Below are 16,114 nucleotides of genomic sequence, written 5' to 3' on the forward strand. Positions count from 1 at the left end.
CATTTTAGTAGTCTCTTCTTCTACCATCCCAAAAATTCACCTGGATCCTATCTTCTTGATTTATTTAAAACTGAGTGAGGAGAAGAAATCCTGATGAGCTGTCTTTATCATATAATCTCACCTTGAGGTGCAGTAGAGGCTCACTGGAAGAAACTTAGGTAAGCACTCAAAAGACACACTCACTGCAGATAGCACAGGAGGTGTCCATGTCTATATATTATTATCTAGAAACACTGCATCAGATTATTTTCCATCTTGTCTGCCTCATCTTTAACTGCTTGGGAAAGGAGTCATATATTTTACTTCTAAATATATTTAATTCTCAAAACATATTCTTTACTGCACTCATCACACAATCAGAGTTGAGAATAAAAAGATCTAGTGTGAGCCTGTGAAGGCCTTTTTTCTTTTGTCCCCTGTCTTTAAAGACATAAACTGTCTCCCATTTTCTTCTAATTAGCTAAGGGCTTCCCAAAAGTATATTGGGTCATAATTACAAAAAGGTACATGAACATTTTTAAAGAAATGTGATTCTGTAAGAAGTATGTTTTGAGAAAAATCAACAAAGATTTAACTTTTAAAAACAATCACCTAGGACAAGTATCTCAGACATGGTTTACCTGAACCAATTTTTTTTCTTTTAGAATGCTGATGGAAACGATAAGGTTAGTTCCTTTTAGATTCATATTTTAAAAAGAGAAAAAACTGTTAATTACTAAAGCTCTTGTAAAAAAACCTCACTTCCCTGTTAACATGGGTAAAATAGGTTATGGAAAAAAATCACTGTATTTTATTCCATTATTTCCAATGCCAAAAATGAGGGTATTAACAATAGATTCTTTTTTATAGGGACAGACAGAAACTATCTAAGGACAATATATCCTCATGACTTAGTGCTGTTTGAAGAGTCTGGAAAACATCTTTTTAGACGTGCTTTTTCCATGATCCATATGTACAACTTCCATGGAAGTTAGGTACATCTTTACAACTGAAATAGAACTCCCACAGTATCTTAGTGTTACACACTAGAAAAACATAAGAGAAAACAAAGTTCGTATTAGGAGTAAATAAATTTCATATATATTGCCTGTCAGGATTTTGCTGTAATTTTTGATAATACCTCTTATTTTTATAGTTTAATGCATAAAGAGTGGGCATTATTAGCAAATATGCCTATATATAGACCTTGCAACAGTTTAACTGGTATTTTGAGAAACATCAAGAATTAGTGCAGGTTAAACAGAACCTGGTCACTCCTTTTAAAATAAATAAATAAAAGAGCACCACATTGATTAGGCATCGAGTAAAAGTGGCCAGTGCTTTTCAGATCATCACAAAGGTCACATAATTTTGAAAGCTGCTGAAGACTGCTGTAAGAAATGAAGACAAAAAATGAGGGAAAAGAGCAGACAGGGAAGCACCAGCTGACTGGCAGCAGTTCATGCAGAACATGAAATGTTACAGTGAAATACAGACTAAGACGTGAAGCTCTGTAGCATTCCAGATTGTGCTGTTAAATAATACAATCAAGACTTGTCACTTGGATTGTCTCACACTGAGAACATCTCCTGCCTATTTAATTTTTCATGCCATTTTTTTCTTTACCCTGTGTAGTAAGGAGAGTTTATTTTTTCAAGATTGGGAGGGGCAGAGCAGAATGGCGAAAAAGAATTCCTGCTCCTCATTTCAAAACCTACCAACAAGCAGAACAGCTGCAGCACTATGACCCTCCATGTTTAGAAATTAAAATCATCTCCCACAAATGAATTTAGTGGCCTTCACTGGACAGCTGGCTAGGCAAATCAACAACATCATCACCTCTCTTAGTGTAGGATGTAAACAGCCAACCACTGTATTTCATTTCCTTAAAATGTTCCAGGAAACTTAAATCAATGGTTGATACTTAATTTGTTGGAGTGGTGGGGTCTTTTATTTTTTGTTTCGATTATTACAAACTTATAGACATCAATCTATTTGAAAATCAAGTAGGTACAGAGTTATTTCTTTTGGTATGTATTTCATTTTTGGTCAACCTAGTCCTCTCCAATAAAAATCATCCATAAAACTGATCTGTCCCAACTAATTTCCACTCCTGTCTCTAAAAGAGAAGTCAAATTTAAAAAGCAAATTTAAATGATTCTATAACCCTTTCGCAAAACATTTAAGATGTTATTAGAATAGGGTTAAAAAGGCATAATATAAAATATCTTCAGGGTCTAATGCTGGCTGACCCAGAGCAAAACTGCCTTGACTCCCAGTGCTGGTCAGGGCATTGTATTCTGAAAGCCCATCACAGGGAAAAAAGAGGGAGAGGTCCCTCTTCCTAAGCACCGTTACAATCTTGAAAAGATGGAGGCAGCATTCCCATCCTATGGCAATAGCACCCCTCAGTATGAACCTGAGGGCTCAAGCTACAGGACCTTCACTTGAGAATCACTAATTGTGGAACTCCTCTTCCCCAAGGTGGAGTGCACAGAACAGGAGAGGAGTTACACTTCTCGAGTTACTCTTGGCAGCTAAGAAAAAGCAGCCAGCAGTGCCAGGCATCCAAACAGAAGGATGAAGGAGATAGACAATTTCATGGATTTCCCTTCTCCCCAGTCCATTTAAGTTCCTGCTACAAGGTTAAAACAAGGCTGTGCCTTTATCAGCAATGCTTTCCTTAGAAAGAACAAACCCAGTAAGCACAACACAGCTCACCCACATGTTCTGAGGTTTGATACTGTGGCCACAGCAGCTGAGCCCTGGTTATTCAGGGAAATTTTACTATTTTTAATGCAATACTAAGAAAAGACTGAGGTTCTGCAAGTAAATGGGAGTTCATCTCTAAATTAATTTGTGTTTAATCAGAATGTTACTGCACTAGATGCAATATACACTTACAGTTCAGAATGCTCACACAGTAATGTATTAGAGACAGAAGAGGAGACTTGAAACAATATACAAACGCTGTTATGTGAACTAAATACTACAAGAGTGAGACAACATATTGCATGCGGGGAACACACACATTTAGTGACTATTAAAATAATATTTGGCTAGCCTACAGAACTAGTAGGGAGAGAAATTTGGGGTTAAAAGTTTACACTGCACAGCAAACTATTTAAGCTGAGATTTTTCCCAGGGAAGAACACATCAAGTCATCTGAAACTGTCTGGGACAAAACTCACAAACAAGGGGAAAAAAATGCCAGACTGCTGGAGATGAAATAATTTATTCATCTCTGTTGGCATTACTATGGAGAATGCTGTCTCTGTGGCTCCTCTGAAACCTGGCCAAGACCTCTGGAGATAATGCAGGATACTGTCAGCGCTAGCTTGATATCACCATCTCAAAGTACACTGTATTTTAGCTACTATTCAAATCAGTAAATTTGGAAAAGATTTGCAACTGTGTCAGTAAAGACACCAATGTAAAAGTTGAGCTGTAAGTTTCCCACATTTTAGGTGGTTGTTTTATGTAAACAATATTGACCTGTGCACTTTGCTTGTGTTCTAATGGTACTGCACAGACTTTAAAAGAATACTCAAGAGAACTATTTCTATCAAACCTGTAAGGTGACTGACCAAAGAAAGCATAAGCTTAACCAGTGTAGAAGCAAGGAAAAGCCTACAGCTCATCATATTTTAACACGGATTCTGAAAGTCAGTCCCACCAATCACCAGCATCTAGCACCAAGACAAACATCTGGGGGAATAATAATGGTTAGAAGTCTAAAATTTGAAGTTTCTAGCACTACAAAGCTTTATGAACATTAGGCTTCAGTTCTTTAAGGTACTATGTAAGAAACATTGGAGCCTGCTCACATACATGGATTTAAGAACAAAAGACTTCAAACAGCCTATTATTGAGTCAGGCGTAACACAGAATTGGCAAATTTGTTTTTAATACAGAGCTTACTTGTCCTTCCACACAAAACCACAACATTAAATATCACAAGATTAAGTGCCAAGTCTTGAAGAAAGATCTTGGCTGTGTCAAAGCCAAGATCCTGTCAAGGCAAGCTATCTGAAACAGAGGAGAAAGAAGCATGGATACACAGTATAGCAGCAGAAACGAATGCAGAACAGGGTCCAAAATGAACAAAGAACAGTCTAACAATTCAGCCATAATATAAGTCACCTAATTTGATTGCATATGAAAGCATTTCATGTCAGCAACCTGCTTACTCTCATGCCAAATCCTGTTCATGCTCAAAACATGCATTTTAAAACAAAACTGATAGCTAAAAAACCTGTATTCAAAAAGAAAAAAAAAAGAGCATTTTTACTGCAATTTATTTAAGAACTATGCCTCTTCTATCCAGCTAATGTGCATTTCATTTACTCCAATTAAATTTTGAGTATTTGCAGATTAAGCTGGAGCTTCACAAATCCAATGGCCTCATACGTGAGTTCTCCCACTTCACTAGATTTTACCTAATATGACAATACATAAGAATTGGTCTTAGATTAATTCTTTCTGATTTTTGAACACAGGCCTTGATAATCTTCCCTAATTTTTTATGGCTAGCATCTTCCAATAACAATATATTCAGAAGAGACAAGTGATAAAAATCAACACAAGGGGTAAGAGCTTAGAGAAGTTGTAACTTTAAATGTCACTGAAGCAAAACCGTATTTCTTCAAGCATTTGCTTTCATATTATAACTAATATAAAAAACTGCTACTCATTCATCAAACAACTGAAAAACCATTCAGGGAAAAAAAGATTTAATGCACCTCAAATTATCCATATCATAATACTTCATCAGTTTTTTTTATTATGCTGTTCCATTGCATTCTATTACATGGTCAAAGTGTACTTGAACATTAATCTCCTTATTTTATGCTTGCTGATGTACAGCTGGCTAAAGAAACAGCACATCCCAAAAGAAAGTAATTAAACATGCATAGCAGAAGCCAGCAACACTTACCTGCCATTCTTAGGCTATACTGTATCATGCAACAAAAACCAAAAGCAGAAATACTGACATATGTGAACCTTCTAGAACACCTGGCACTGATCAGACAAGCTACATGTCTCTTCTTTTCAAAATCAATTTAATCTCTGTACAGGTTGAGACTCCCTTTTAAGAAGGCATGAGGTTAAATTTCAGTGCCAGATCCAGTAAGGTTCACATATAACCTTTAACATGATGGTGCTGGAGCTATGAATAACTGTTGTGAGCCAGCCTGTCTATGCAGCTTTATTGAGTCACATTGGGAATGATGAGAATCAGGTTTTATTTTCAGTTCTTCCTTTAAAGAGCATGGGACAAAACTCACAAATTTGAGTAAGTCAGTTGCAACTTCAGTAAGTCTTCATATAATTACAACTATTCTTAACATTTTGATTAAAAATAGGCAGAATTTTGGTTTAAAACAGAAGAACCAAATCAGGTTTCAACAGTCAAATGTAATTTGAAAGCCCTTTCTGAAATAAAGATTGTACATTTTAGGACCTGAGGATATTTTAGAACAGGTTACTGCTTTCTACCAAAGTTCGCTGAACAATTATCCATAGCTCAGGTAAAGCAGTTAGAAGGATGGCAAAATGAAAACATACATTTAGTACAAGACAAATGCAGTCTACTGCAGGCAAAGAGTAATAGATATATAAAATCATCTTCTCACTTTCAAAATCAAGGAAAAAATTTGGCCCCTGCTCAAGGTCTGTGCATGTCAAAACTTTTAGAAGGTTCCCCATGTTAAGGTACCTGCCAAGACAAGAATGAGAGAAAAGAAATTTTTCTTTTTATAAGAAAGAACAGCCCAAATGTAGTTGATTGAAGCAGTGGGAAAAGAAGACCAGAGAGTTCCATCAGGTACGAACCCATCCTTCAGGCTGGGTGAAGGGACATCCCCACCACGAGGAGGCACAGCTGGTGACCCCAGCAGTGCAGCTTTCCTGGAAGAAGTGACCGTGTCACCAATATCCTCACAGCTGCCCCTTTGGGAAAGGGGCAGAATCCAACCAAAGCCTTTGCCAGGGACTGTTCTGTCCCAGTACACCCTAGCACCAGTGTCCTGAGCAGGAGTACTGCCTTGAGGGCCAAGTACAAGATTTGAAAGCATTAGCCATGCTAGATTTTAACCTGATGGGACAGCAGAAGGAAAGAGCTTTAATTTTGTCAGCCCTTATAATTGTGTCAGAAGGCCATCATAGAAAATCACATCATGATACATCATTTCAGTGTGCAGAAAATGATAACAGAGATATGCGACAGACCTTTTACACAAGGTACTTAAAACACCTGTGAAACTCAGACAGGTTCACTTCAGACTTTTGAATGTAAAAAAAAACACATTAACTGCACGAGGAATGACCAAAGCAGGATCAGGAATGATTTAGCACTCACTCTTGTGTACGAGAGGCTTACAGTGAACAACTGCTCAGCACAGATTACTATGGCATACTGACAGAATTTCTCATTTCATGATTACTTGATTTGCAGGCAAATGGATGGACATCACTGACCACAGAGACCCAAAATGACTAAGCACATGGAAAGAAAATTTACACAGCAGCATGATGGTGGCTTGGCTACTACTGGAGAAGGGAAAAAAAAAAAAAAAAAAAAAACCAAACACAAAAACCACATGCAACTCTTTCCAATTCCAACTTTGCAATTGAGTCCCCTGGCCTTCACTGCAGCAGGTATAAGCAACCCTACTGTTACCATTTGAAATGCAGCTGTGAAGGGCTGAGAGACTTACTTTCAAAATCCAAGAAAAAATGTGCTGCATTGTGGTCTATGTCCCTGGTTAGCACCTTAATGAGATTACCCATGCCAGCAAACCTAAAAATAAAAATGGCAAAATAATTTAGTTCCAATAACCATTTCCTATTTTAAGCACACGCCTGGGTCTCACTGGAACAGGGCTCCCATTGCATTTTGCACTCTGGATTCACTTCTGGTGGGGAGCAGAACCTGTGCACTGTACAGTGCATTTCCATGCCCCTTCTTCTTAGAGAGCAGTGATTGTTGAAAAACTGGAAAAGTTATAATCTTTGAGGGAAATAAAGATGTGAATTACTAGCTCTTTTTCATCCCTATTTAATGCATATAAAGAACATGTGACCTACGATGACTGAGAAGTTGTTTTGTGTAACTGCAGCACTCAGTGCCAGACAAACCCATTCTTGCTTAGGACGAAAGGAACCTCAAATGGAACTGGTGTCATCGTAACACTTTTTTACTACCTCACTGTAATCCAAAACAGATTTTGGAAAGCCTCTCAGTAGTAGTCATCTGTGGCCAATGAACAGTTTTCCCATTAAATCACAGTTACAAGCAAAACAAAAACTAGACTTTTCCAAAACCAGGAGAAAAATCAAGTTTCAACAGTTCTTCTTATGTTTGCTGTCACATCCCAGCTAAAAGAATTGAAAAGTGGAAGGAAAAATTAAAGAGTTGTTAGATTACTTGAGATCAGATAAATTATCAAAACAGTTTCAAATGTTACCACAAATTTCAGAAATCAATACCTGCAGTAGGAGTATGAAAACTGTATTTCATAACAAAGCAGCCTTTTCATTAACTTTCCCATGTTTTACAGAGGCTGAAAATATACCTAGGAACCATTGCTCTGAAAGGCCAAGAGCTCATTAGAGTGCTGCTGCAAGACAAGCAAGACACACCCAAAAACCTCATCTCCAATCATTTAAGTCATGAACAATCTGACATTTGAATTCAAGCACAAATATATTTAAAAAATCAATAACTATATCAACAAACAAGTATAGTCTCTATTTTTTCCTGATTTTTACTTTTACTGAAGAATCATGTTCACCTGGAGGTAAGATAGCATAACACCAAGAATCATTACTTTATTAGGAGTCAAGGAAACTGAAACAATGTGAACTAAAAACAAATTGTTTGGCAAAACAAATTTTCAGAACCTGTGTTGACAGATTTCTTGGTCAAACTAAGAACAGCATGTGATTTATTTTGTGGCATCAGCAAGATTCAGCAAACAAACAAAGCTTGAGAAGGAAGGGGCAATTAATCCAAAATTGCTGAAAATAACCCAAGTCTTTGCTCTAACAACATCTACAGAATGTCTGTTAAGAATCTAGACTTTTAGCACTGTGACTCTCAGTATAACCCAAGTGACCACAGGGGACTCCATGTGCTGATTTTTTTCACATGTTCAACCTTCTCCTTGAAACTCAAAGAAATGCAAGACCTGCTTCCTAATAACTTGAAACTCAAAGAAATGCAAGACCTGCTTCCTAATATCTTGAACTTATTTCCTAGAAATTCAGATCAGACTTTTCAGCCTGTGAGAAGCACCTATTAAGTCAAGGAATTTTTAAATTAGGGTGTCCAGCAGAGAGACTCTTCTTAAAAACTAATCCATTAAAACATGGTTCTTCTCCAGGACCTTCTATCCCATAGCATGGCAAACTCTTTTAAAACTACAAATGCACCAATGCTGTGTAAACATGCAGCAGTAGAAAGCAAAGAAATTACTTTTCTATATCTCTCAAGCGTGTTCTGTAACACAGGACTGAATAAGCCACTTTTATTTCAGAGTTTTCCAGATTATGAATGTTCCTCTTGTTGGGGGGCAGACAGAGGCATTCTTAAACAAATATTTTCAACAGGGCCAATAAAAAACTAGAAGTAGAAGCTGCATAATGGTAACCCAGTTTACAGATTCAGATCTAAAAACCAAACCTCAATCTCAGAAACAGCATATTACATATTTCAATTCCAACATAACCTTCAAGCAGCAAACACGAGGCAGTGAATAGTGATAATGGCCTAAAGAGAACTCCTATACCTGCAATTACTGCTGTGCTTCAGCTGCACCATCCCCTCCCACAACAAAATATTCTCCATATCTCAAAAAATGCCTCTGTGTAGGTTTTGCCTTTTTTTTTTTTATATTAACCAGACTCCAAAGAGTTTACGGGCTCATGCACATGGCTTAAATATTGGATAACATTACTTGTGAAGGTCAGAGAAGGGTCATGCTTATAGGGTTGAAATATTTTGAAGCTAAGTTCACAGAAGAGCACGGAGGCACGGCAGAACAGATTGTTTCACTGAGCACCTACCACCTCCTAATACGAGTAGGGAGTTGGGGACTCTGTTTTGCAATACAAATACCTTCATCCCTCACAAAAGTTTGCCAGGAAGAATATGTGGTTTCTTTTCCAGGAGTTAAGTTTAACAAAGACAGAAGCATAATAAAAGTTTTGGCACTGCAATGGAACAGTCAATGCAGTATTCAAGCAGAAGATGCAATTGATCAAAAGGTAACAGCTCAGTGAAGAGCCTCCCTGAGCAAAGGAGAGAAATCGATGATAATAGATTAATTCAACTATGACAGCAGCAAGATGATAAGATGTGCTGTAAGACTGCATTTCAATTTACATGAACACAAAGCTGCTTGAACACCTTTTCATAATGAAGTGCCCAACTAACTTCTCCCTTTGTGTGTTCATTGTACTGAAAAAATCTTGATAAATTTTAGTCACATCAGAGTTTTGCACACAAGATGTGCAATCACATTTGCCTTCTTAGCAGCAAAACAGTCACTGTATATTCAGGTTTTATGGAGTGCATGGAAATCTAGCTGAAACTGGACAAACCCAGTATTTCTGAAACTTGAATCAAGAGGCACTGTAACATTTACTTGAGGATCTCAAGCATCCTTATACTGGAAAATCTCCTGTGTTTTAAGAACTGTAAAAATGACCATTTCTCCCAGCTTCAATCCAAAAAGATTTTAAGCTATGAAGAGCTTGAAAACTCAATTTAGATAGATATTGAGAAGATGTAATTTCTCAAGCACTTTTTTGGAGGGTGCTTTCTCTCAGCTTAGCACTCCAGGTAATGAATGCAAGAGCCAAAAAGACAGAATCTACTCTTCTGGCAAAGCTAAGCATGCCCTTCTTGAGCTCTGAAATGACCTTTTAGAAACAAGGCCATGGTGCCCTCTGTGGAACTTCCCAGATTCATGGAAGCAGCAGCAGGTCAATATGCCACAGCTAAGGTTAGACAGCCCTTCACTTTCATACATTATTTTCCTTCAGAAGGCATAGGTGAGCAGCAGGCAGAGCTGACCTGTTGTACTCTGAAGGGAACACTGCAGAGTGTTTCCTCAGAGGAAAATAAAATTTGACCTTTCGGAGAAGGTGCTGTGTCAGCAGAATACCTGGACCAATCCAGAGTAAAGCAACCTAACTCAGAGATGCATCAGGCCCCTGATAGATATAAAAAAGATTTACTAGAGACTCTTGTTTTGTTCAAGATGGCCTATCATTTGCAATTTTTCTGGGCTCAAAACACATGGAAGAACTGAACACATGAAAGATCAGAGCACTACTGAATCTAAGACTAAAGATTATGACAATTTACACATAGCATGAGAAGCAGTCTACAAATCCAGCTATTAACATTTAGCTTCAGTGATCTCTTCTGCTATTTGATGCCCTGTAAAAGCATCACCAGCAGGAAGATTTTGGTAGCTCTGTGAATTACCTTGGTAATTAACCACATAGTGGCATGCCCAGGCAGTATTAATTTACCAAGCTCTCTTACAGTTTCCTTGCAAGTCTAAAACTTTATCTGAGTAAGTAAAATTACTAGTTTAGAAAGTCAGATGTGGTTCCAGTTAGGTAGCCCTGACACTAAGCTTCCATTGACTAGTGAAGAACAACTCCCAGCCCTTACTGCACCCTTCTTGAGCACGCTGCCACATCAATCAGCTCCAGTTCAAGAAAGACTTAAGCCTGTATGAAGACCAAAGCCATCAGCAAGCCCTACTGTTGATTTTGATGTCCTGTAGCTGGGGTTTGTTTCGGAACTGAATAGCTAATTTAGAGCACTGACTGGAGGTGACCTCTGTGAGTGCTAAATCACCTTTTCACCCACAGCTCTTCCAGCACAAATGGAAAAAAATGCACACTGAAGCTGTAATCCTGACCAAGAAAATTCGGCATATTGCAATCACTAACATCAAAATATTCACATGTCCAGCCTAAAGTACACTTTAGGTCACTACCTGTTTGTTTTTCCACAGCTTCAGAGCATCAACCTCTATCAAATTTTATTTGGTATTCTCATTCAGAATACAGTACACTTCAAAACATGCAAACCAATTTCTCTCCCAGAGGTATTACTGATTTTAAAAATTTATAGTGCAGTGTCCAGAGGCAACTCATTAGGTAAACTAACAGCCTAAGACTCAGTAAAAGCACACATTTAAGCCACTGAAGTTTTCTCCTGCCACAAAAGCAACATCACGAGATCAGAGCAGAACAAAAACACTAGTTTCTGTCCAAAAACTGACTGTCCCTGTGAGGCTGCTCAGAATCCCTGCTGGCATGCTCTGCACTCCAGCACAATACTTGAGCCACGTGGAGCAGGTTATGGGAAATGGGAGCACAAGCCAGGAACAAGGCTTAAACTTGACCTACTTGCAGAGGAAGACATACGGAATGCCACATTGGATTAGGATGATGTGGCCCATTGCAGCCTTATGGGGTTGTATGATGCTGCGTGGAGAGTCCTGATCAGACAAGCGGAAAGCAAAGGCATATTTTCAAAACAAGCCTTGCACGCATGCCCTTCCTGTGGAAAACATCCCCAACACATTTCAGTGCCCCCCAGCCCCCAGGCTAAGCCCAGGGGAAATGTAATAGAAATACTCCGTGCAAGTAAATTCATCTGAGCACCAAAGAAATTTCCCCTCTCACACCCAGAAGAAAAATTGTATTAACAAAGATGTTGCTTGCAACTGGTGAGTAACTGGAGAACTTATTACAGGTAAAACACTACAAAGGTGTTCATAAGTGATATTTTCTTTTTTTTTTTTTCTATTTCAAGCCTAGTATGCTTTCAAACTAGTTTAAAAAACAGTTAAATAAATAGATTAAAACACTTGTATGTGATCCCTGCAGAAAATCTGCTTTAACTTACCTTTTGGACACGTATGTATAGGCTATTCCCAATACTAAAATCTGCACTATGAAAACTGAAAACTGCAGCATGAAAAACTCCCTGAAAATATCATATGTAGTTAAGCACAACACTGTATGGAAAGCGCATCTATTGAAGCAACAAAGGTTTTGTTCCAGGGATTTGAGTTTAAATTTTCATTTGGTCATGTAAGTGTGGCATAAACATCCAATTCAGAGATATTTTTGGCAAAACAGTAAGTAAAAAACATGCATAGCATTAGAAGTCTAGCATTATGGTGGAATGTTATAACACTTGCAGTGTTACTACACAAACAAAAACTTACTGAGTGTCTTCCTTTACTGTTTTTCTAGAAGGACAATCCTATCAGCCTGCTTCAAGGCTTACTGAACAGTATCTAGCCATAAACAGGAAGGGAAAAAAAAAAAAAAAAAAAAAAAAAAAGAAGAGAGAAAAGCCAAAAGAAATGAGGCAGCAGATAGGTGCCTGCCCACATCAGCTGATTGCAAGGCAGCCCTTAGCAACACATGGCATCACAGCCTGGCAGCCTATGGGAGCCTGTGTGGCTCTCCCTGCCAAGGAAGCAGCAAAGCTTCACAACCAGGGAGAACATTTCTGCCCTCAGCCTGAAATTCTAGAGGCTGCTGCAGAGATGGAAACAGGCTGGTAAAATGCACTGCAGGAATCCCTCTTTTCTGATTGTTTCAACTTTCTCCCTGGATACAAACGTGTTTTTCCTAGACTAATGCATATTTATTTCTCTTCTGAATAGTGCCTGAGCAGCAGAGATGCCTTCTGACACATTCTAATTTCATCTATTGATTTTAGTGGTTTTTTAAAGCAATAAAGATCTGCCATGATACAAAATCCCAAAGTAATATCATACATATGAGAAAATAAATAATTAGAGTCAATATTAAAAAAAATAGTAGCTATCATTCATCATCACCATTAGACTTAGGAAGGAGAAGCTTGGTGCCATTAGCTTGAAGCAAACTATATTTTGGATAAGCTGGCTTCATTTTCAGGATTCATCATAGCTCTAGTATCACCACTAATATTAAAGGTAACAGCTCAAATTGTGTTCCCTGTGTAAATCTGCTGAATCAAACACATGAGTGAAGTGTCAGAGCCACCCCCAGTTCTGCACAAAACACGCACTTTTCCTTCATTGATGGACAAGCTTTTCAAGCAAGCATTAAGATTTCAGCAGTTTTTACAGACACTTTTGGGACAGACTCCCAGTCCAAACCCACGCCCAGACCTGCACACGGCTCTGCACTGCTGACACCCAGTGGCCACAAACCAGGGACTGCAAACCAACCAGAAGAACGGTAAATACATGCAGGCCAAAAATCCCCCTCCAAACCCCCTAAAACAGCCTATATCACTGAATTACTGGGGCTTCAATCATTAGCATCTTATCTGAAAATTGGAAAAACAAATGATACAGTCAGATAAGAAATGTTTTTGTACAGAAAAGTAAGTATTCAGACTACTGAAAAGCTGTTTGAAGCTGCCTCTGATGTCCATTCATTTGGCTAAACTGACTTTGATACAATAACCTGTTTTAGCTGAAGTTATTTTGGTTTTTTTGTGGGATTTTTTTTTGAGATCACACATCATCAATAAAGTCTCCTTTAGAACAAAACTGAATTCAAAACTTGTCATATCAGGAGGATGGAGGTCTGCCAGGGAAAACAGACTAGTGAATAGACTCACATTCCTCAAAACCAGAATTGTAAAGTACGGTCAGAGAAGTGTTTATTCAGTTCATTTTTCCTCTTAGAGGAAATCAAGGGAAAGGCACTGAAGAATCCACAGTTTCTTCAGAAGTAGTCTTAGAGCCTTGTTAATTTGGGAACATTTTAGTGGCACAGCTGACACTGAATAACGTATTTGACAGGGGCTACAATAAAATAACTAAGCATGCTCACACAAGTCTATTGGGAATAAACCCAATTTGTCTGGAAGAATTACGCTTGTTTTTAAAACAGAACTGGTATTGAATAGGGCAGAGACTATGCTCCAGAATTCTGCTCTGATTTACTCTTCAACAAGTAACTGCACAGTTTTTCCAAGCGTGAATCTGGGGTTAAAAAAATAATTAATTACGCTTTCCTTTTTCAAAAGGACACAAGTCCAACATGCTTTAACTTAATTCTGCAAAATGCTCTTTTTAATTCCATTACATGGCAGCCATCGGGAAAACGCACCTTTTTCATTCAGTTCAGGGACATTTCCACTGGAGGGCAATTCACACTCCGCTTTCCCCTCCGGCGCCAGAGATGCGCAGAGCCGCCTGCAGCGCTGCGATTCCCCCAGCAGAGGGCGCCGCGCTACCGCTGCATCTCCCAGCGCCGGGGCTGCGGGACCGGCGGGATCCCAGCGCCGGGGCAGCGGGACCGGCGGGATCCCAGCGCCGGGGCAGCGGGACCGGCGGGATCCCAGCGCCGGGACGGCCCGGGCCGGCGGGATCCCAGCGCCGGGGCAGCGGGACCGGCGGGATCCCAGCGCCGGGGCAGCGGGACCGGCGGGATCCCAGCGCCGGGGCAGCGGGACCGGCGGGATCCCAGCGCCGGGGCAGCGGGACCGGCGGGATCCCAGCGCCGGGGCGGCCCGGGCCGGCGGGATCCCAGCGCCGGGGCGGCCGGGACCGGCGGGATCCCAGCGCCGGGGCGGCCGGGACCGGCGGGATCCCAGCGCCGGGGCGGCCGGGACCGGCGGGATCCCAGCGCCGGGGCGGCCGGGACCGGCGGGATCCCAGCGCCGGGGCGGCCGGGACCGGCGGGATCCCAGCGCCGGGGCGGCCGGGACCGGCGGGATCCCAGCGCCGGGGCGGCCGGGACCGGCGGGATCCCAGCGCCCGGTAGCCGCGTCCTACTGCCCAAACACTGCGCTCATACTGCCATTATCCCAGAAACACTGACCTGGAGTCTGCCTTTTCTCAAAGTAAACTGGGAATGCTTTTATCAGGTACATAAGGACACACAAAAAAAAAACCATTTAGTAAGAGCTGTGGCAGATTAACACTTTTTTTATTCTTTTAGAGAAAAGCTGCTCACTCTATGAAAGATGGCATGCCTTTAGAACTGTGCTATACTACCACATTACTAACAAAGTTTCATATTTCCAGGATGTCAGCCTATAATTTAAGAACCGTCAAGCACTCATCTCCAAAAAAAAAACCCAAACCAAACAATAATTTGTATGGTAAGTCCTTCTCCTGCCAATCGCCTCTGTATAAAGGAGAAAAGCAAAACCCCAACCAAAAATAAAAAAGAGCTCAAAACGGCCAAACCCAAACCTGCAAGTTTTATCTAAATGCTAAAAGAGGTATGTTTTCAGTTCCTAACTTCCTAACTAGTCCAGCTGATGTGCCATTTTCCAGTTGGTATTTCACACAAGAAACAGCACTCCTCTTCCAGCCTCCTTGGTTTGGAAATAGGTTTCTTTCAGAGGAGCTGCATTCCCATCTATCAGACGTGTCAGTATCAGAGCTGGGCGAAGCTGCACTGAGGATCCCACAACCTCGGCAGTGCTGCCATCTAATGCACCAGGACAAGGAGTACAAGCGCCCACATCACTGCAACACTCAGGTAAAATGTTTTCTCTGAGTTCAGTTCCAAAAATGTTGCATCCCTTCAATGCCTTGGCTTGCAATCCTGCACTAACGATGTCATGGCAAATTATCTCATCATCAAGCTGATGGATATAAATAGCCATTAACATATTCCATCTCAAGGGACTTCTACTGGAATGTCATAGTGCTAAACCACAAACCTTGTGTGTATGAACCTTACACTGACTGTCCATCTGAGAATTCAGTTCAGTGACACAGCAGCTCTAAAATACCAAGGAGGAGAGGAAGGCCTATGGCCTTCCAAATCACGGAGCTGGAAGGGCAGGTTTCCACATTTCAGGACAGCTTTCTGATTATTCTGTGGGCTTTCCTTTTTCTGAGACACCAGTCAGACACAGTATGTTTGCAAGATACAGAAGGCTAATGAAGCACATCAAGATGATGATGGTACAACAGAGGATGAGTAGCAGGATGATGCTCCTTCCCATCCCATCTGTTTTCAGAAACAGTAACAAACAGACAGGCATTAGGCAGGGCAGAGGGATAAAACTGGTCTCTACATGGTTGTTTATTTATTTGAACTTTCAAAAGCGATTCCTTTCAAGGTCAGGATC

The 16,114-nt window shown here is 40.2% G+C and overlaps 1 protein-coding gene across 7 annotated transcripts in view; it reads right to left on the reverse strand.

Annotated features, from left to right (window-relative positions):
- Positions 1-16,114, reverse strand: part of CYRIB (CYFIP related Rac1 interactor B) — a 96,822-nt gene that overhangs the window by 11,306 nt on the left and 69,402 nt on the right. For 3 of the 7 annotated variants that reach the window (XM_059867138.1, XM_059867131.1, XM_059867148.1), the window contains exons 4-5: positions 6,699-6,781; positions 5,616-5,698 (exon numbers count right to left, since the gene is read on the reverse strand). In XM_059867138.1, coding sequence (XP_059723121.1) covers positions 5,616-5,688 — 73 coding nt within the window. In that variant the 5' untranslated portion in view covers positions 5,689-5,698; positions 6,699-6,781. The remainder of the gene's footprint in view (positions 1-5,615; positions 5,699-6,698; positions 6,782-16,114) is intronic. The other 4 variants (XM_059867116.1, XM_059867099.1, XM_059867122.1 and 1 more) reach the window with 2 other exon arrangements.

This window comes from Haemorhous mexicanus, chromosome 1, assembly GCF_027477595.1.
Source record: "Haemorhous mexicanus isolate bHaeMex1 chromosome 1, bHaeMex1.pri, whole genome shotgun sequence".
Taxonomy (NCBI): domain Eukaryota; kingdom Metazoa; phylum Chordata; class Aves; order Passeriformes; family Fringillidae; genus Haemorhous; species Haemorhous mexicanus.